General features: G+C 48.2%; 1 protein-coding gene across 3 annotated transcripts in view; it reads right to left on the bottom strand.

Annotated features, from left to right (window-relative positions):
- The window catches only part of PNPLA7 (patatin like phospholipase domain containing 7), a 121,244-nt gene that overhangs the window by 22,393 nt on the left and 77,556 nt on the right, over positions 1–21,295 (bottom strand). For all 3 annotated transcript variants that reach the window (XM_021413645.1, XM_021413646.1, XM_021413647.1), the window contains exons 27-28: positions 9,945–10,101; positions 2,213–2,329 (exon numbers count right to left, since the gene is read on the bottom strand). In XM_021413645.1, coding sequence (XP_021269320.1) covers positions 2,213–2,329; positions 9,945–10,101 — 274 coding nt within the window. The remainder of the gene's footprint in view (positions 1–2,212; positions 2,330–9,944; positions 10,102–21,295) is intronic.

Raw genomic sequence — 21,295 nt, 5'->3', positions numbered from 1 at the left:
AGAACTTGCACAGTCTGGTTTCCTCTTCCAGAGCCTTTGGCTGACATCTCTAGTGGCAAGCACGGGGGCTGCTGTAACCAGGGCTCCACAGGCAGCTCTGCTGGGATCCGGAGACATCTACGTGATAAGAGCTGAGAGAGAGCAAGCGCTGGAGAAAATGGAAACCTCCCTTTCAATGACAGAAATAACAGTTCTACATAAGTGGTTACACACCCTAGCTGTGATGTGGAGCAGAGATGAGGGCACGCAGGAGAAATGTAGGAATGCCACCTCACAGCAGGGTAAGAAAAAAGGAACATCTGCTCCACTTCTTAATTTTGAGCTTTTAAGGGCACAAGGGTCAGCACCCAACGTAACCCCAAGGGCAGAAACTTCTCAGGTTCTGCTGTGTCCAACAAGAATAGAGCTGGGATGGAGCCAAGCACCAAACAGAACCTAGGTTGGTAAGGCTGTCATCAACCCTTGTTAACGTATTTCTGGTTGGAAATCACTGCTACCCAACCTGCTCAAAAAACACTCAAATTATTGAAGTAGTACAGAAATTTGGAGTCTGGGACACCTTAAAATAATGCTTAAGAATGCATTTCTTCAAGGTTTAATGCTTCTTAATTTAGGTTGTGTCATTTTATGTTACCCTTTACACTTAGGCAGCTTTCAGCTTCCATCTTTCCACTGATATGCCTGGCTAACCAGCACTGACAGTATGAACTGCAGTTAGAGGTGAATGCCTCCTTCCTTGCAGAGGCACACAACATTTCTCCTTATCTATCAGCTGGAAGACATCCTCGGTCGCAGCCTGAAGGCTTTGCCCTGTGGCACTGCACACAGAGGCGATGCTCTGCATGCCTCAGAGCTGGATTTCTCTCAGACAAACTTCCCTTCCCTTACCACAAGGTTAGGACAGTTCAAGGGATTACAGCTGTAATACATAAAAATCGTAAGGTAGGGAAGAAATTACTGCACCTCAAAGGCAAGTGCAATAAATTGACTGTAGTGATGGTAGTAAACCAGGGGGAGCAAGAGCCAGCCAAGATCAGAGGAGACATTCCTCCCTTTTGCCATTCACTTCTCCCCCAAGCTCTCCTCAGCACCGTCCCGTGGCTCGCACCGCAGCACAGCACGGCACAGCTCGCACCAGGTTCACTGGGAGAAGCCAGCCCCAGCACCACCATGAAGGTCTCAATGCTCTGCAGCTCCTCAGCTGCATCGAATCCAGCAGAAAGAGCTGTTGTAGTCATCTGACACTCTGGTTTTCCTATCAGGCGCTGCTGAAACCAGATATAGAAGCTGGAGTGCTCCAGGAAAGGACACGCACGACTGAAGGACTAACAGGAGGGCTGCTGCCATCCAAATAACAAAACAAAAATAATTCCAGTCTCGGGTCTTATCACTAAAACCTGCTCATTCCCAGCACCAGCCACTCTGCACAGCACAATGCTATTTTAAGCCACATGTGATGATTAATCACTTACTTTCATCCTTGCATTTAACTAGGGAATGTTTTAGATTATGCAGCAAATTGTCAGTGTATTTTAAATATATTTATGAATCTTTTATCACAAGGATTCCAAACACAGGAATAATGTGGTTAAGGCTGCAAATGAGGTAAGACTGCAAGAGCACCCAAACCTCCTCTGAGCCCGGTGGAGAAAGACAACCAGTGCTGACTGACTTCACAGGCAGCAGCTGGGGATGGGGGTGTGTGGGACAGCTGGGGCAGGCCACACAGCACCTGGCAGCTACAGGCTCCACGTGCACAGCAGGGAAAGCCTGGACATTACCTCAGCTTTCAATAGGCTGATCATAAACACCCAGTCTTCTAAAACCAATGCACCACAAAGCCGTTGCTGTCCTCTTAACGACATTCATTGGGTCGGGTGCTGTAAGGGTCTCTTAGAGTCAACTTGTGTAACATAATGATAAAACCATCTTGGCAATTTTACTTCGGGGACAACTAAACTTTTGCTCTCAGCCAAATGGGTCCCGTTGTCAAACACAAGTAGTGAAACTATTCCTCTTGTATTTTTCTAAATCCACCAAAATGAATGAACATCCTCCATAACGGTGTGCCCTTACGTTCCTAGTTGTAACGTGTTTTGCAGCACCCACAGCCCTGTACCTAATACTAGAATGGAAGAAAGACATTTCTTACAACAGAATGCAGTGCAGCCACGTACATGTATACCCAGAGCGGGTACAGTAAGCAACCTACCTCGATCTGTTTATCTTTGAAGATGTTGCTGATGCTGTTGTTAAAAGCCGCTCCAGAAAACATCGAGGTTATCGGATACGTCAAGTCTAGAATTGTCTTAAACACTGAATTCATAACCTAAAAAAAAACCCAAAGCATTTCAAATAACTCATAGTAATGTTATTCACATGCAAGCTGAGAGAGGTCATATTCCAGACTGCACAGCAACCAGGCGGGAAGCATGGCTACCGCCGTGCAAAAGTTGTCAAGGGAGCAGAAAAACAACTGCAAATCTACGACCAATAAATCCATGTATGGCATCATAAATGCACACCAAAAAGCACCAGGCTTTGCAGCCGGTTTGCAGTAGGGCTATGGAGGACTGTGCATGTGTGTTCCTTTTACCTAGAAATCCAAACTTGACTCCAAAGCAGCGCACATGGGCCCAGCCATTAACAATCGCACATGAATGGTACAAATTATTATCTTAATAACAGATATAAATATATTATTGGTTATCTCCCTTTTGAGTTGAAGCTACTGCATGCTTAAAATTTACCCTAATGAACTGTGAGTTCACCTGCACGGCAAGGAAACCCATCAATCAGTAATACAGGTCAGACACAGATCCCGCTGGGTCTGCTCAAGCACTACAGACACCACTGTGCTACAGCCGTGGGCAGGCACTGGCAGCTGTGTCTCTTCCAACACACACATGCTGAAATTAAGCTTTCATGGTTTCTTCTTCCTTTTCCTCCCCTCCTCTCCGTTTCAGATGTGGCACAACCACGCACTAACCTACAGATGAAACGAATCTAAATGAAATTGATAACCCAAGCAGTGTTATGGCCACGTCAGTCCTGTAAGCACGCTATGGGCCTCAGCGTTTGATAAATCCCAATAAAATGCTGTGCCTGAATACACCACACCATCTTCAGTTAACACACAACAGAAGACAAAAACAAACCAAAAGGAATTAACTCTTCCATAACCAAATAAGGCTTCACCAGAAAAAAAATATTTATATTAGATGAAATATTTTATCCCTCCACGTTGCTCTGCAGTTTAACAGATTGGCAGATAATAGGGCAGCGTACGCAGCTGGAGCCACACAGCATGAAGGAGCCTCTAAAACTGCATCTATTTAAGGCTCTGCAATCAACATCTGGCATTTGCTTTACTCTTGCAGGGATGTAAAGGATTAGCCTACATTGCTGTGCCCAGCTGCTTTTAAACATGTATTATCTATCTACCCAGAGAAAACACAGCCTTGCACAATAAAGGGGAAAAAAAAAAGAGTCTTGGAAAAGAAAATATATAAAGAGAAAACGTGGGAGATGCTCAGAGCCTCAGCACAAGGCCAATGAGCAATCTGTTACCTTCGTTCAGAAGGGGGGGACAGCAGCGTGCCACCGAACTGCACGTCCCACCCCAGCCAGGAGTCACATGGAATTAGTTTTGTACTTCACATCGGGATTTAGTCTCTGGCGGTGCTCAGAGTGATTAGTTCCAGGAAAGAAGAATTTATCTGCACCATACATCAGCCTATACTTGCTGCAAATGACTTATATATTGCAGAGTCTCTACGTTTTCCCTGCAATTAAGGCTTGCAGTAATTTTGTACAGGAACAAAAGCCTGCTAATTAAAGATTATTTCTTAATATTCTCATTTCTCATAACTGAAAGACACCCTTTCAGCTGCTGCTGATGCCAACCACCTCCCTCAGCCTCCCGCGAACGGCTGCACCCACTGCACCAACCATCCTCCAGATAAATGGAGCCCTTGGGAAAGGCTTCCAACCCTACAAGGACTTTTAAAAGCTCCCCCATGGGCAAGGGACTTCAGCAAGGGAGGGACAAGGCAAGAGCCTACAAGCAGAGCCACAAGAGCAAACGTAGGCGAGAACTGAACTGTAGCCTCTGTCTATTTTGTTCTTTGATGCAGGATGGTTTCAAACTGGTGTCAATACCAGGATAACCCCAGGGCTTTTCAGTGTTCCCAGGTATAGAACAAAAAATAGCAGCAAGGGTATGGGAAAAAAATGCTGCAAGAAATATAATTAAAAGCAGCAGAAGAAAAACATTGTTTTAAATTACTACAGCTGAATCTGGAATTTCTTCTAGTGCCTTTTCAGTGCTCGGCTGCAGACTTACAGTAAAACAAGCAAAGGAATGCACAAAGAAAAATAAGTTAAAAGACAAAATAACATTACTCACACAAACAGTGCGAGAGAGATTCATCCCAAGGGCAGCAAGAGACGAGGAAGTTCAGATTTAAAGGTGAACTATTAAAAAATTTAAAGAGATAATAAAATACAAATGAACACGTGTACCTGAGCACCTTTGTACTGAGCACCCTCAGTAAGTTTGCAGACAACACCAAGCCGGCGGGAAGTGTCAATCTGCCTGGGGGTAGAGAGGCCCTACAGAGAGATCTGGACAGGCTGGATCTCTGGGCTGAAGCCAATGGGATGAGGTTCAACAAGACCAAGTGCCAGGTCCTGCACTTTGGCCGCAACAACCCCAGGCAACGCTACAGGCTTGGGGCAGAGTGGCTGGATGGTTGTGTGGAGGAAATGGACCTGGGGGTATTGGTCGATGCTTGGCTGAACATGAGCCAGCAGTGTGCCCAGGTGGCCAAGAAGGCCAATGGCATCCTGGCTTGGATCAGAAATAGCGTTGCCAGTAGGAGTAGGGAAGTCATTGTCCCTCTGTACTCAGCACTGGTGAGGCCCCACCTCGAGTACTGTGTCCAGTTTTGGGCCCCTCACTGCAAGAAAGACATTGAGGCCCTGGAGCGTGTTCAGAGGAGGGTGACGAAGCTGTGAGGGGTCTGGAGCACAGGGCTGATGAGGAGCGGCTGAGGGAGCTGGGATTGTTCAGTCTGGAGAAGAGGAGGCTCAGGGGAGACCTCATGGCTCTCTATAACTACCTGAAGGGAGGTTGTTGTGAGCTGGGGGTCGGCCTCTTCTCTCTTGTAACTAGTGACAGGACGAGGGGGAATGGCCTCAAGTTGCACCAGGGGAGATTTAGGCCGGGCATTAGAAAACATTACTTTTCTGAAAGAGTGGTCAGGCGCTGGAATGGGCTGCCCAGGGAGGTGGTGGAGTCACCATCCCTGGAGGTGTTCAAGAAACGTTTAGATGGTGTGCTGAGAGACATGGTTTAGTGGGGTTATTGGTGGTAGGTGGATGGTTGGGCTGGATGATCTTGCAGGTCTTTTCCAACCTAGCTAATTCTATGATTCTATGATTTCGAAGCCAAAGCCAGCTGGGAGGGCAGCAAAGGAGACAGGAAGAAAGGAAATGTGTTCTAGGAGAGATGTTCTGATGCTGTGACACTACCGTGGCACCCCCACAACCCTTAGCTGCCAAACAGCTGCAGGCAGCAGCAGGATGGGTTAACCATGTCTTCAAAGTGGCAGTCGGGTCTGGATTTTGTGTGCAACCTCTGCTCTGAATCTCCCAAATGATAATGCTTGACTGGGGGTTAATCTCAACACCCCAGATAATACAATCAAAATGGGACAGATAAGTCGTGAGGCCTATAGATACGTGGAAAATAGATTTTTCCTGAACCTTTTGCTACAACAAATTTAAGATTTAACAAATAAAAAAAGCAACTTATATTTCTGCCTTTTGTCAATAGTATGGAACACAGAATTCCACCCCAAAGGCAACCACAGAGGGAAGGATGGTTGGCTGAGAAAGGGAAAAGCAATCTACCCTGATTTGGATTTTTGCAAGGAGACAAACCCAGTGAGTAAAACTTTCAACACCAGTCGATAACGTTTAAGATGCTGTTAAAAAACAACAACCCCCGTGGGGCCCAGGCTCTCCTCCAGCCCCTCCTGCACATGGCCAGTGCAGGTTCTCTAACTTTTCAGCTCCATTTAAAAGACAAAATGTGCTCATTTATTTACATAAAATATGTAACTAACTTCTTATTTCTTCAGGGTTCTCTGTGCACTTGAAGTTGCATTAGCCTGTAGTACATTTTGTTGAGATGAATCAGGGCTAAGCCTCAGTAACCAATGCTCCCTTCACCTTTTTCTGATCTCCTCTGGCCAGGAGGTAGCTTTCCCATAATATTCCGCCTGCTCTTCACGCCATTTGAGCTCGGTAGTGTTTGCCTTCTCATCTCAGGTTCTGAGTTTGTTTGCATGGACCCATCCTTGTAGCTGTTGTTGTGCACAGGAAGATCTGGCACACAAAGTAAATCAGTGTAGTATGCAAAGGAATTCACAAAATAAAAATAAAAATCACAGAACGTTTGGGTTGGAGGGGACCTCACAGCCCCAGCCCCACCCTGCTCCCTCTGGATGGCATCCCTTCCTTCTATCACGTCAACTGCACCACTCAGCTCTGTGCCATCTGCAAACTGCTGAGGATGCACTCGATCCCACTTCTGTGTCACTGATCAATATGCTGAAGAGCATCATACCCAAGGTGGACATCCAGGGGACACCGCTGCACCTCCTCCTAATGCTTCCCTCTGGCTCCCAGCACCAGTCACACACCAAGTCCCTGTGGGCACTGCATCCATCCCCTCCCAGCCACGCATATTGCCCTCAACCTGACCTGCATCCCCGCTTCCCACGCCAGCTGCTGGAGGGACAGCTCTAGGCTGTCCACAAAGCAGCATGGCAAAAGGTAAAAAACGTGATTAAATTTGGCCAAATCAGCTCATTGTACAGCTGCAACCTCAGGAAGCCCAGCCTACATCAATGTGAGCTGCCGTGCAAGTGCGGTCTCAGACCACAGACAGCAAATGGCTGCGGGATCCTACCCAGCAATTCTTAGCGCAGTTCTCATTTCTGGAAGCTTTTAACTGCAGAATTCTATAAACCCATTCCTTTCCACAGCAGAATATTCATTCTTTGTGAAATATGTATACTTGGAAATATCCTCCTGTTAAAAATAAAATAAAATAAAATAAATCCCCAACACTCTGTTAACATGACAGCTTTGTTTGCATATTTGTTTAGTTTTAGTCCTGCTCCTTAAACACAGGTACAGAAGGAAAACAGAGGCACTATACAGCACCCGACCTGACAGCTGGTTCTCAGAGCTCTCTGCATTTTGACACCAAAAATAATGTCATTTCTTTGCTGTTTCATTAAGTGCAGAAAACATGTCTGGTTAAAAAATACCCTTCTCCCAGCCCCAGAGAGCACTGCTAGAGATCTGCCAATTTCTAAAAATACCAGGAAGAGAAACGACTGCAGGACAAATACCAGCATTTGTTTTGACGCCTTAAAAAAGAAAAAACGAGAGTTATCTAATCCATCACAACGGAGACATTGCAAAAACCCCCCTGGGCTACGGCCGCTCAGCTGCGAGGTTGGCACAAAGAGCGCTCAGCAACAACCTGCTCACCAGCGAAAGCTCGCGGGCCTCCCAGCAGCAGCAATCAGCAGTGGTGCAGCACGTGGTGCTGGGATCCCTCCTCAAAGCCCCCTGCGCTGCAGCACCCCCAGCAGCGGCACCACTGCCCGGCACGCTGCTCTGCAGGAGCAGAGCTGGGACTGCAGCGCTGGGAACCAGGGGCTGACCTGCTCAGCTTTCGCTCAGAGAACTGGCCTCGCTTTTGCCTGCTCATTTTTGGATTTTCGGTGAGTGCTCAGCAGATCTGCCCTGCTCCTGTAGGTGCTGGGGAGAGGAGCTGCTCTCCTCGCTTAACCTACCGCTGCTGCAACACAACGCAATCGAGAACAACTCACAATAACCACTGGTAAAAAAAAATATATCCATACATATAATCCCCCCAGACTGAGCTGTACGTGAGCTGTGATCTGAGCCTGGGGAGGGGGGCTGCACTGTTTCTTCAGCGTAGCACACAAACACTTTGCTGGCCCGACCTCAGAGCGGGCTGCCAGCAGGGAGCAGGGAGCAGGGCTCCCAGCAGAGCGGCCTGCTCTGTTCTCAAACCCTTCAGCAATTTCTGGCTTGAACGTGGAGCGGACAGCACAGTCATACAAACCTCAGGGAAATCCATTCTTCATTAATAATGAGAAATACTCGCTCTAACAGAGGTCATTAACCTTTCCTCCAGCAGCTTTACTGGCAGGTTTCAAGGGACAAACACCTGAACAGCCGGAACACACCGCTGGGCCAAAGCCTATCCCTCCCTTTGTGAAACCTTCTTTCAGCTTTGCAATTTGTGTTCTGAAGTCCACCAACGGCAGAAATTCCTTCATTTCACCTTTAACTGTTTCTGGTAAAAGTAAACGTGATGCCAGGCAGGGCCGGTGCGTTCAGGAGCTGCAATAATGGAAGCAGCACAGGAGCCCGTTGCTGAGGTGCCCACGCAGCAGCACCGCCAGCTCTGCCTCCCCACGCACAGAACAGACCTGGCACCCCAGCCAAGGAGATGATCCCTCGGACGAGCGCACGGAGGAAAATTCCACCGCTCTGACCTAACCATTAAACATAAGAGCAACTGGGCGAAGGCAGCAAGCCACAGACTGCTAGAGGCAGGGAGAGTCATTGCAGGGAGGTCTCACTGCTCCTATGATGCTCAGGAAATGAAGACTGCAAGGTTAAATGCTCTGAAACAATCCAGTACCGCTGGTTTTAATGTCCTTAATCTCAAGCCTCCCCGGCATCACGCAGTCTTCTGCTTTCAGCAAACTGTTCTGTATCACAGTTGATGTTTCAGGCGCTTCTCAGCGCAGGCAGCTCTGTAACAGAGCACGAGAGCTGCGCTCTCCCAGTGACAGAGGAGAACTGCCCAGCTCCCACAGCCACCAAACATGCAGAGGTCCCAGTGTGTATTTCAATGCCACAGAGCAGCTAGCTTACAAGGTAAGTGGTGTCCTACAACCGCACAGCAATTGTGTTTCACTCCACAGCCGGTGAGCAGGCACCTGGAAGAGGCAAACAGTGCTGATGCACAAGGCTCAGCCTCCTCTCTCACCCTAGAACTCAAGATTCAAACAGACCCGGAGCTCACTCCAATTTAGAAATTGCCCTTCAATAAGGAAACCAAAATTAAAATGTGATTTTCATATGAATAATGCAAAATTTGAATTGTACTGTAACTAGCAAACTTCAGAAACTATGCGAAATGTTCACCATCCATCTATTTGAACCAGTGTAATCTAAAAGAACCCTCTTCCCCTCAGCATCCCACAATAAATTCACTCACAGGTGTCACTGTTTCAAACAACATTCTAAACCTTCATTTAACAACAGATGAATGGTTTTGTCTGTCGTAAGTATTAATGTCAAGAAGTTCTTCTGCAGCAGAGCATCACTGCTCCAGAACTCTAAGGCTACAACGTGAATCACACATTTTGCATTTAGTGTAGAGAAGGATTACCTCTGTCACTCAGTTCCACTGAAAAATGACAGCATGTGAGAACGAAAGAGAGAAAATTATACAAAAGAAAAACATTCATTGGAAGTTGGAAACAGATTCCAGCATATAAAATAAAGACAAAACAGAAATCAACGCATGCTAACAGACTTGAACAACAATATCATTCTGCATTCGTATCGTAGCTAGGAGGTTGCACAGAGCAGAAGCAAGAATGTGAATGCTGCTCGTCTCAAGGAACTCCTGTGGCTGCAGCATGACAGCGAGCAACCTTTGGAATTCGCTCCCTTCCTGCCAGGCCTTTGGGCACACGGACACACGGACGCAGATGGCTGCACTGCCTCGGACAGCTGCTTGTGCACTGCTGCCTACCAGCGCTTGTGTTTAAACTCCTGTCCTCTGAGAGGAGAAATGCAACATTTTGAGTTCTCACCATGGCCCACTGCCTAGCTTTGATCCTCATCTGATTGTAGCTGCGTTCTTCAGCGTACAAAGCGCTCATGAAAGCGCCGATGGACGTTCCTCCAATCATATCCACGGGGATGCCAGCTTCAATCAGCGCCCTGATAACCCCGACCTGGGAGCAGCCCCTGCGCCGAGAAGAAAAAAAGTCATTATCAGACAAACAGCCACTGAAAAACCATGAGCATGTAAACGCTGCCTTCTAAAGGAACTTGAACACACACCTGAACTGCCACTCCATTGCTAAACAAGCACCAAATGCAGAAAAAGCAGAATGATGGCAGAAGGCTTAAAAAAAGTCTCCCTGATTTCAGTGTGAAGGACAGCAACACGAGAACAACAGCCAGGAGGTAAACCATGGTGGGGAACAGTCAGCACGGCTTCAGGGGAGCACGGCATCCAACATCTACCAGGGCTGTTCTGGAGCACTCAGGGATGGGTGCATTTCAGAGACCTTTGCGCAAGATTCTTCTTCCAGTGACTCTACAAGAACCTCAGCCAGTCCGGGATGATGGGATGGCTCTGCACATGGAGTAATCATGAATTTGAAGATGGAAAGCAGAGCAAGCAGAGACAAGCAGTTATCAGAAAGAAGCAATTTCATTCAGCACACAGGCACAGACAAGGGGCAGATGAGGAGGCAATGTCTGAGGATGATACAAATTCCTTCAGGATGGTAAATCTAAAATCCTCCTTGATGTCAACAAGGGCAGAAGGATCTTAGAGCAACGATGGAGTCTGGTGATAAAACAGATGAACTTTGATGCAGATGGGAGAAGAAAAAAAAGTAGCAAAACCTATAGAGCAAGGAAGCCATACCTGGATAGGCTCAAAGAGATGGGACCTACTCTGGATGTACTCAGAAAAATAGTAACTCAGCAGTGAGTGGAAATTCAAAAGGCAAATAAAAGAAGCCAAAGTAAAAGAAATGGAGAATGCGTCGGTGTTTTGAAACCAGCAAGCTGTCCCAGACATCTCACCGGCAGAGCCAGCACGTTACAGAGAGGTAAGAGGATGACAACATGGAAAGGACTTCACACGAGAAGAAACCAGAGCCGGCACATCTCCGAGCAGGGAGACACAGGGCCACCCGCTGAGGTCACCGCACGGAAAGGCTGATGTTAAGGAAAGGATTTATGCACAGACACGTAACACAAACTGGGGAACCCGCTGTGGCACATGCCAAAGAAGTCAAACCGCAGATGGATTTAAATGTAGAGTGCATGAATCGGAGATGCGGGGCTGTCAGCTACTAAGCGTGGGAAGCCTCAGTGCAACCTCATGCTCAGGATGCTCTGAAGCTGCTAATCACTGCCTACACTTTGTTCCCCGAGCACGCACTGAGACCCACCACCCCAAACGAGAGCAGAGGTGAAACGTGATCCAAACTGGCATGGTGGGCCCTCTAAGCAGCGACCCGCAATGGAGAGGAATCCCCGTACATTCAGTAAAACAGCACCAAAGCAGAGAGATCTGGGACCCTACGGAGGGAGCTGCGAAGGCTGATCTCCTCCCTGCCAGCACAGCACTAAGTCCTCCAGTTTCACGTGCTCTGTGCAGCTAATGCCAGCACACCAGTTCGCCCAGCTCACCTGGACGGATGCTTTGTGGGCTCAGCCACACAGCTGTGCAAACTTCCTTTCCCTGCCTTCATCCTGTTGTTCCGCTCCCCCGCAGTTTGCTCTATTTCCGTCCTTTTTCCCTTTGCTGTTTACATCCTACAAATACTTGCTAACAGCTGCCAAGTCCGCTGTAGGTGTCATTTGGCCAAGCTATGCCGAACACATTCTTTCCATCTACAATAAATCCCCTCAGCTGCTGAAAAGCTTTGAGACAGGTTCTCAGCTGTACCGGTGTAAATGACTTCAGTGACAGATCTGCACCAGTGTAAACCAGGAGTGGAGAGTAACTCATTTCGTTTTCCTCTCTGAATCCCCCTGCTGCTGCTTTTCTATTGTTTCTTCTCATAGGATGGCTCAGGTTGGAAGCCCCCTGCCGTGGGCTGGCTGCCCCCCACCAGCTCAGGCTGCCCAGGATCCCATCCAACCGGGCCTTGAATGCCCCCAGGGACAGAGGATACCGACACTGATACTTGCTGAGGAACAGCCCCTGTGCCACCAGATCTGCTTTCTGGAGAGCGCCTGCATCGTGTGGATTCATTTCCACATGTTGATTACTATAAAGCATTTCCTGCTCAGAGCATGATTTTAAACTGGCCAGGCCTAGCTTCACCCCGGACTCCCTCCCTTGAACCTCTCCCAGAATAGGATCTCCTCCTCTACACATTCATGCATCTAGAAAACGAGGAGTTTTATAATGATCACACTGGGTTTGGTTTTGTTTCACTGTATGATGCCCTTGAATGAATCACAGAAGATTACTGCTGCTTCTGCTGGAAAAGCATCACCTCCCTGCCTTGCATGGGCAACGTCCCTGGTGATATTTCCACCTCTCAGCCAAGTGTGCAGTGATTCCTTATTTCCAAAAGAAGGACTGATTTCAATGCACTGACCCATAAGACAGGAATGAAAGCACTTTGTTTGCTCTGAAAGGGATCTCCTATTGACTTGTTCTGGTTATTGGCTTTGGGCTTGTTTAGCTTGGAGAAGGCTCCAGGGAGATCCCATTGTGGCCTTCCAGTACCTGAATGGAGCTTACAAGCAGGAGGGGGACCAATTTTTTACATAGTCTGATAGTGATAGGACAAAGGGGAATGGCTTTAAACTCAAAGAGGGGAGATTTAGGTTAGATGTTAGGAAGAAATTTTTTACTCACAGGGCTGTGAGCCACTGGAACAAGTTGCCCAGAGCTGTGGGTGCTCCATCTCTTGAAGCATTCAAGGCCAGGTTGGATGGGATCCTGGGCAGCCTGACCTGGTGGTTGGCAGCCCTGCCATAGGCCATAGGCAGGGTGGTTGGAACTGGATGATCTTCAAGGTCCTAGCCAACCAAAACCATTCTGTGATTCTGTGACTGCTTATACAAGATTGCAAAACTGATTCTTCCAGCTCCAGCATCCTGAAGAGCTTCGAGACGAAATGTGCTTGTGCAAACTTAGACACTTCAGAAAAGTGAGCGTGCCTGAACCCACTCCATTTCTCCACGTACCTCCTGCCTGCTGGAAGATGATTTCCTAAACGTTTCTCCCCCTCTTTGCACCTTTAGGCCATCACGACCACAACAAAAACGCTACACGCAACTCTGCACCAACTTGTTGCTGTTGGAGCCTTTCTTGGCCTCTTCTCGCCAGCTTACAGCATCCACAAACACGGGCATGCTGCCAAAGAAAGCAGCATTCCTGGGCAGGAGCTGTGCCAGGCTGCACACACCCCTCTCAGTGACGGCTCGCCGCTGCCTCACACAGCCACAGCAACTGGAGAAGGAAGGAAATTCAGGAGCTACGTCCCTGCTAACAGTCTGGGTACTGGGGCAGAAGAAACAAGGATCGTGTGCTTCTTGTAATACCAGGCACAATTCCACATGGGAGTTGTTGTTTCAGGGCGACATGTGAAGATGCAAGTGTTTGGCACGCAGAGTACAAAGGAAGATTGCTCATGGTGATGCTGTACGGATGAGGCAATGCCAGAGCACTAGGAGGAACGGAGGAAGGGGCTGGGAAATCTCTGGCACAGGAGCCCAGCATCTCAGGAGCGGAGGTCGGGAGGAAGAGCAGAGTCCAGCTGAAAAGGGGAGGGAGATCAGAGGGGAGGGACATACCTTGTGCTGCTGCCTGGTGCCAGGAACTGCTGCTGGGGCAGCTGTAGGGAGCACTTCCCAGCAGGGTTAAGGACAAGGACTCCTGGCACCAAGGACAAATGACCTAAAGATGCCTTTCAAATCATATGCAACAGAACCCAAAGATTTGCCTAGTGCTCCAGAAAAGCTCGGTCTATATATAAACAAAAACTCTTTTCTATCATATCACACTCCCTCAGACAGGCTTGGCTAACTCATGCCCTTCGCTGACAGGGTGGAAATGGCCCCCACCAGTTCAAGGAGGAACTGAAAGAGGAGCCCCGCTCTGCTCTCACTCTCATTACTGGCCTGCAACCTGATCTGAGCAAGGAAAAGGAGGGACTGCTCTCTGCATCCGCTCCCCTCTTTTGCTATCTACTGCACTACTTGCCAAACTCATGCCTAAATGTGCTTAAAAAGCCTCTAAAAGCTGCCCCATACTTCCTAAATTCCAAGCACCGCTTCTTCTTTTCTGTTAATAATTACAAATAAATGATCACAAAGCAGGGAGAGGAGCTGGGGGGGCTGAAGACATGCTTTCTTGAACAAGGCAGCAAGGCAATCAGAGCACAGTCCTTCTGGCAGGAGGTCTTGTAGCAAAATTCTTGCTCCTCAAACGAGCCCCTGCTTTCATCTCCTGGGCAGATGCTGCTGGCACGCAACTCTGCTGCACAGAGACCAGAGCTCAGCTGATAAAAGAAAAATTCTTTGGAGAGAAGTGCATGTGTCTGCTCTGCGTGTGCTGCCAGAGCTCCCATTAGATACGACCCGCTGAAACAGGAGAGCAAATGCAGCAGGACGTTCCGGAGCAAGCTGTCTGCAGGAATGCATGCTGCCCTCTGTGCTCAGGTCAGGGGGCTGAAGAAAACACAGTCAGTGCAAAACAGAGATGGTGCACCAATATTCTTTCCCACCAACTACACATAATGTAGTTCCATGAGCACACAGAGCAGGAACTCATTTTCTGAGCGTGACTGCAGAGGTGAAGCTGCAGAATGGATTGTGCTGCCCCGACCTGCACTGCAGGTGCAGAAAGGAGAGCAAGCAGCTCGGGTTCCCACAGGGCTTCCATTCCAGACTGAGAAACTAAGCAAGTCTGCATGATGAAGGGTATCACCTCCAGTAGGGCACCTTTCATCTTCTGCAGTGCAACACCACAAACCAACAAGGCTTGGAAATCTGAACACGCGTGTACCTTTCCAATGACACTATTTCCTAGGTCCCCCCATCATAAGGCTTCCCAGCATCATACAGGTACCTGGAGAATTAGAGTTCTTGCAGCTCAAAGTGGTGACAGAAACCACAGTGCTGCAGTCCTGCTGAGCTCCTCACACACTTACCAGGAAGCTTCCATTCAGGATAACATTTAAGAATGAAGCCCCACTTCCAAGCTGACACGAGGGGAATAAACCCTCATTACCTGGTCCTCATCCCAACACAATCCTTCCCAGCAGCTGCGCCAAGAAAAGCTTCTGAGACCACCTTCTCATGGTGAAATTCTAATTTCTTCTGTTCCCTTTCTTGTTTCCCCTCCATACACTAACTCCAGATCAAGCTTTAAACAGGTTTGTGCATGACACACAAGCAAACATTGTTCAGACCTTCTGGGGGGCTGCTTAGTGTTGGGGTGGGAAAGATCACACATGGGTCAGCCAAGGAAGGACTGCAGGGAAGAAACAATGAAGGCAGAGCTGCCCAGAGAAGCTGTGGGTGCCCCCATCCCTGGAGGTGCCCATGGCCTGGCTGGATGGGCCCTGGGCTGCCAGATCTGGTGGGGGGGGGGGGGGGCAACCAGCCCACAGCAGGCACTGCAAAGCCCACCCGAGCACCAACCCCTGCCAATTCTAGGACTCATTCTGGAAGCAAATCCTACAGCTCGGTGTTGCTGTTTTCCGACCACAGCTGCTGGGAGCACATTCTGGAAGGTGGGTGCAGGAGGAAAGGGGAGAAGAGAAAAAGCTGCACCTCTCAAAGCACTCCCTGCCTGGGGAAACGACATTCTGTCTCTCACTGTAAGCCAAGAAATGATTGTACATGTACAGGGAAAACAGATATTATAATATGTACAGGGAAAAAATAATTTCTTTGGGAAACAAGCATCCTTCCCTCTCACCCCCACCACTTAGAGCTATTTGTGAACAGCCTTTTGAGCACCATCAAAACTCTGGCTGGGAGCTGCAGCAGGGAACAGTCCCCAGAGCACAGAGGGCCACATGGATGGGAAGGGTCCAGGACACACAGCAGCAAGAGGTCAGCAGGTGGGAGCACAGGGAAGATGCAGACAAAGGCACAGCATTTAGGTGAGGCTTTACTCACAAGTTCTCCAGTCTCTTCTTTCTTACCCGGGATTGCCCAGATAAGGTCAGAGCCATTTCTAAAATTGCAGCAATCCAAGAGCAGTGCTGTGAATCAATCAGCTTGGGGGGTTGAAGACTGGAGGTCAGGACAGGACAGCCCAATTAAACCACCTGCAATTTGCTTTTGTTTTTTTTCCTTTTCCCCAGTCATAACTTGGAAGCAGATGGCTCCCCAGTTTCTGCTGCTTGAAGGATTTCATAGAAGCCATTCTAATCTTCAGCCCCCATGGCAAACGGGAGCAAGTGAGCAATTACATAGGTGCTTCAGATAGGAAAGCAGAAACCAAATTGTTACTCATAACATGGGTGCCAAGCCATACGAGGACAGCTTTCATGTGCATGCAATGACCCAACTGTTACACAGCCCACCGAGCAACCAGCGCCCCAGCCTGGTCTCGGCCGCGTGGCTTTGCCCGTGTTTAAGAGCACTGCACTTCACAACAGAATTTCAAAGTGATGCACTTGGCAATGCACGAGATGCACCATCCCCAAAGAAATCTAAGCAGAGCCTCTTAGGAGCAATTACTCGCAGTTCATTACCAAGCATCTGCAAACAGAAGGTCTGAAGCCTTCAGTTCACGACCACGTCTCACGAGATTTCCTTAGCTAAGGCAAATACTAATCTCACTGCTTTATTTTTAGGACTCGGGCTTTGTTTGTTCAAACAACATGCTCCAGGGCTGAGCTGGGTCAGACTCAAATTAGGAATCCAAACGTAAGTTGTCATCTTTGTTTCCAAGGAAGTTCCTAGACTCCTTATCATTCCCCATCAGCCTATAGGAAATAGCACCAACAGAAAATCCAGGTGTAATTTTATCTTTAAGGATAAAGACTTGAAATTCTTCACCGCTATTTCAGCTCCTAGATATCCCCCTGAAACCACATTTGCTCTTTGAAAGACTTTGGGAATCCGGGCGCCTCACCGCATGGCTCACACTGGAATTTGGTTTCCATTTTGTGGTCTGGCTCACTCAGACATGGCAATGGATCCTCTACACGTTACAGGAGCACAAACACAAGGCACCAGGCCACTCCTCCAACACTGACGAGCTCTGAAGCCCCATAAATCTATCTGAGTTTGTAAGAGGGATACGACGAAGAGCAATTACAACTGTAATACTGAGATACAGCGATGTAGCTAGGCACACACAAACGTACTGCAGGTTTCAGATAGCTGCCCTTCCAAACGCACCCCGTGGCAGTGAGCTGGCTGTGCTTGAAGGAGAGCAGGAGCCGTGGGCTGACAAATGCAAAGGCCACGGGGATTAACCCGGAGTCGCTAACTTCCTGCCCTTGCAAATGCCAGAGGGCTGAGGTCGGGCTCGGTGTACAGAGGGATTACTTTGAAGAAAGGGAACTGGGGGAAGGATATTTCAAGCATTCTGCTCTTTTCATGACACAAAGCAGAGTCAGCCTCTTTCAGATCATTTTGACACTTCTATACCCTAGAAATCTTGCAGCGTAATCATTACTGGCCGCTAACAGACTGTAAATACTGCAAAAGTGTAAATTTAATTCTTTGGTTTAAAAGCAGGGGAGATGCATTTTTCAGGCCTCTTTCATATTTCAGTTTCATTCAGCAGCGGCACCACGATGGATTTCCTGGGGACTGTAGGGCTCTTTGCAGCAAAAACAGGCGAGGGTGCCCTCAAAGCTCAGCAGCCCTTGTGAACACATGGAGCTCGGCTCTGTGAGCAGACTTCACACACAGGATTACCAACAGCCTGGCTGCTCCCAAACCACTGGAATAAAGAGTTAACTTAATCATAACAGCTGGGCTGGATACCGCGTTTCAAGCAAATTCCCCAGACACATTCAGCTCGCTGCTGAACGCACATTCAGGGAGCACAGCACTCTCCTTAAGCCCCCCAAATGTCACAGTGATAACTGTTTAAACTTCTTTCATAAGCGTTCCAGAGCATTTTTATAAAGGTTGACCTGTGCTGATGCTGAAGCTGAGATGCGACAGCCTCGTTTTACAGCACACCACAAGCACTTAAGGCATTTACCTCAGCCTACCTGGGTCAGGAGCTGAGCAAAGCAGAGTGAATCCTGTCTGCCCATTCTGTGCTGCTGCCCTCCATGGCTGCAGTAATTCACGGCACCGCGAGCACCAGAGGCTGCCGGTGCTTTTTGGAGTCATCCTAACCAAGGTCAGAACGAAGAACAAATGATTTTGTCATCAGCAATTTTGTTTCGTAATCTCCTTCAGAACAATTATTTTCATCAGGATATATTATTTTAATATTTCCAAGAGCGGGAATACCATTTTTATACATTTCTCAAGCTGCTGGCCCTCTGTTTACTGTGAATTCTAAATACTAGGAGACAGATGACAAATGAAGGGTACACCTGCACCCCGTTATAAAGCACCGAGAGCAACCCCAAGCATCGCCATCAATAATCTCTTTGCAAAAGGCAGTGCAGTCCCAAAGCACACTGCACGATCCCGGGGGAATTACTCCAAAGCCGAGCAATGTCTGCTGATGACAAATAAGGACGTGCCCCAGTATGGGAGCAGCAGCTGGCAAACTATTTCTTCTTCTTTTTTTTTTTTTTTTTTTAATTGCTCCTTTGAGAGAGGATTTGAAATAAAATCCTGGGAGAGGAAAAGAAGGGCAGATATAAAGCAAACAAGCAGCAATGATAGTGGGATGAAAGGGTGCAAAGAAAGTGGTTAATCCCAGGGCTCAGGTATGTCTGAACAGGGAAACACGCTTACAGACTAACAAAGCAAAGAGAGAGGATGAGGGGATCTAGATAGGAACGAAGCTTGGAGGAGACATTATTAATCAAGATGAACAGTGCTTATATTCAGCAGCGTGAGGACGTGGTAATACCAACACATTTGGGTTCCCCGTGTCCCTGTGTGCCTTACAGCTCGGGGTGCTCTCGCTAGACTCAATTTATGTAAAGTTTTGAACCCAGCAAACAAACTGAAAAATATGTAATGTATTCTGATGTGTATGAGGAACACTGGGAGTCGAGGAAATGCCCTGGGGGTTTTCTTTCATCTCTCTGTAACCATTCTATTTAATACGCCTAGGAACCCATAGAGGAAAGCACCCTTCTGTGCTCTCTGTAACTGTGTTTCCAGCACACGTCTCTGGAGACAGCTTCTGAATTCAGGCAGTAAATTCCTCCCCTCTGCCCCCATTGCTCCCCAGATGCACATTCACCATCTGGGTGCTCGTGGTCAGGGCAGACTGTTCAAAAAGGCAACTCCAGCTCCTGCCTTCTATCTGAGGCACACTCACCGACCTCGGGAGCTCACATCTCCATTTCCAGCGATGCACATCTCCAGTGCTGCTATTAAAGACAATTTGCACACACATATTCCTTCCACTGATCCTACCATCAATTATCACTCTTAGCTGAGGAATAAGAATTAATCTTCCTTAACTGCTGGAACTGCAGCCGAAGCACCTGCACCATAAAACTTGATGCAGTCTCCCCTGGAGACTCTGTTCCTGTCTGAAAGTGAACATCAGGGTTTCACAACCACACCGCTGCCATCACCTGCACCACGGTGAGGAAGTTACCAGGAGAAATGAGCGCTGCCTGCATCTTGTGAGCAAACCATCCAGCCCTGAGGACTGCACTTTATGTACTACACGTACATCACCTCCAACTCCAGACTTCCCCCCATCAGAACAGACATTTCAGCACATCCTGAAGGTTGGGATGTACCTATCAGCTCCACCACTGCTTCACACCCAGGAGCCTTTGTTTCTGTTATGTGCACCAAGCTTTGACGTTTTCTGTTCAGTGGGAACAAATGGACAGCACTTCTCTCCGCTACTGTGTGCTATGGAGCAAAACACAGCAGTCCAGAGCAGATCTCTGCTGCTAAAGGGCTTGCACAGCTCTGACTGACTCGGAGTTGAAGCCAAATGTGAGGAATGCAGAGACAGTAAAGCCTCCAGATTTTATTCTTTGTGGAGTCTGGGATCTTGGAGTCATGCACTGAGGGTACACAAGGCAAATTTGGTTTCCTCAGAGCAAAAGGATGATGAGCTTTGCCACTCGGGCACTCTCCCTGGCTTCAGATCATTGGCTAAAGCCCCTGAATCAGAAGACAAACCTGGCTCTAAGGAGCACAGAGATCCAAGGGGGGCTCAGCACAGGGCTCCCAGGATCAGAGCAGCACCAAGTAGTCACCAGGCAGCACCCAGCCTCCAAAAGCATGGGGTCAGGGACACAGACAGGAAGATGAGGAAGAAACAGGTTCAGACACAAGTAAGTCCCTAACAAGGAAGGCATAATGTGCTTCTCATGGGCTGCTTTTATCCTCCTGTTCCAGAGGACCAGCACTGAAAATAAAGAAGAAAAGGCAGAAAGAACAAGTTGATTAAATAGGCCAAGTGCCCAAAATGAAAAGGCACCAATTAGTCAAACCCTTAGAGTCAGCGAGAACAAGCAGTGGGAAAAAAAAGCCAAAAACCTGACTTCTCAAGAGCTGAGGCAAAATGGCAAGTCTGGGGAGAAAACTGAACGGGGAAAAGAGAAGAGACGCCCTGACGAGATACCTAGAAACACCTCTCAGCAGCAGCTCCCAGGGGAGGCTGCCATTCCCTGCCTGAAGGAAAGGGCCGGGAGGAAGGGAGAGGCAGAGCACTGCAGGGCAGGGGCAGCAGCAGGACACGGGCTGCACGAGTGCTGGCAGGGGAAGGCAGCAGCACCCAGCACGAGCACGCAGCTCGTCACAGTGCCGTGCTTCAGAGCCCCCCAAAAAGGCAAGAAAGAGCTTGCAGCATCTCTGATGCACATCGTGTGTTTGTATTGTATGGTGCTCGTCAAAATACCCAAACAAATACATCTAATGCTTTGTATTTTCCTAATGTGTCTCCGCGGAATCGGCGCATGGGAGCAAATTAACTCCTACAAGAATGACATTATAATCAACAACAAGGCTTGTCATCACCGTGCAGCGTCAGTCAGCCTTCTGAAACATCACGACCAATTGTTTTTCTCCACAGCCCCAGGGATTCTCAGATACATCTCTATTAAGTATTTACTGCCCATAAATTTTAGTTTTCCAACAGCTTTGCTAAGACAACTATGGGAAACCAAAGGAAGGGTGGGCTGTGTGTGGGACGGCTGAAGTTCACGACAATGACGTATGGGAGGTTCGTGCCTTTATTGCAGGGTTTGCTGTGTCATTATTCTTGCAACTACATTTCAGAGGTATTATTTTTCTCAACTCAAATCACTTTTCCTTCCCCCAAACT

This window comes from Numida meleagris, chromosome 16, assembly GCF_002078875.1.
Source record: "Numida meleagris isolate 19003 breed g44 Domestic line chromosome 16, NumMel1.0, whole genome shotgun sequence".
NCBI lineage: Eukaryota > Metazoa > Chordata > Aves > Galliformes > Numididae > Numida > Numida meleagris.
This window is presented reverse-complemented; position numbering and strand designations above follow the sequence as displayed.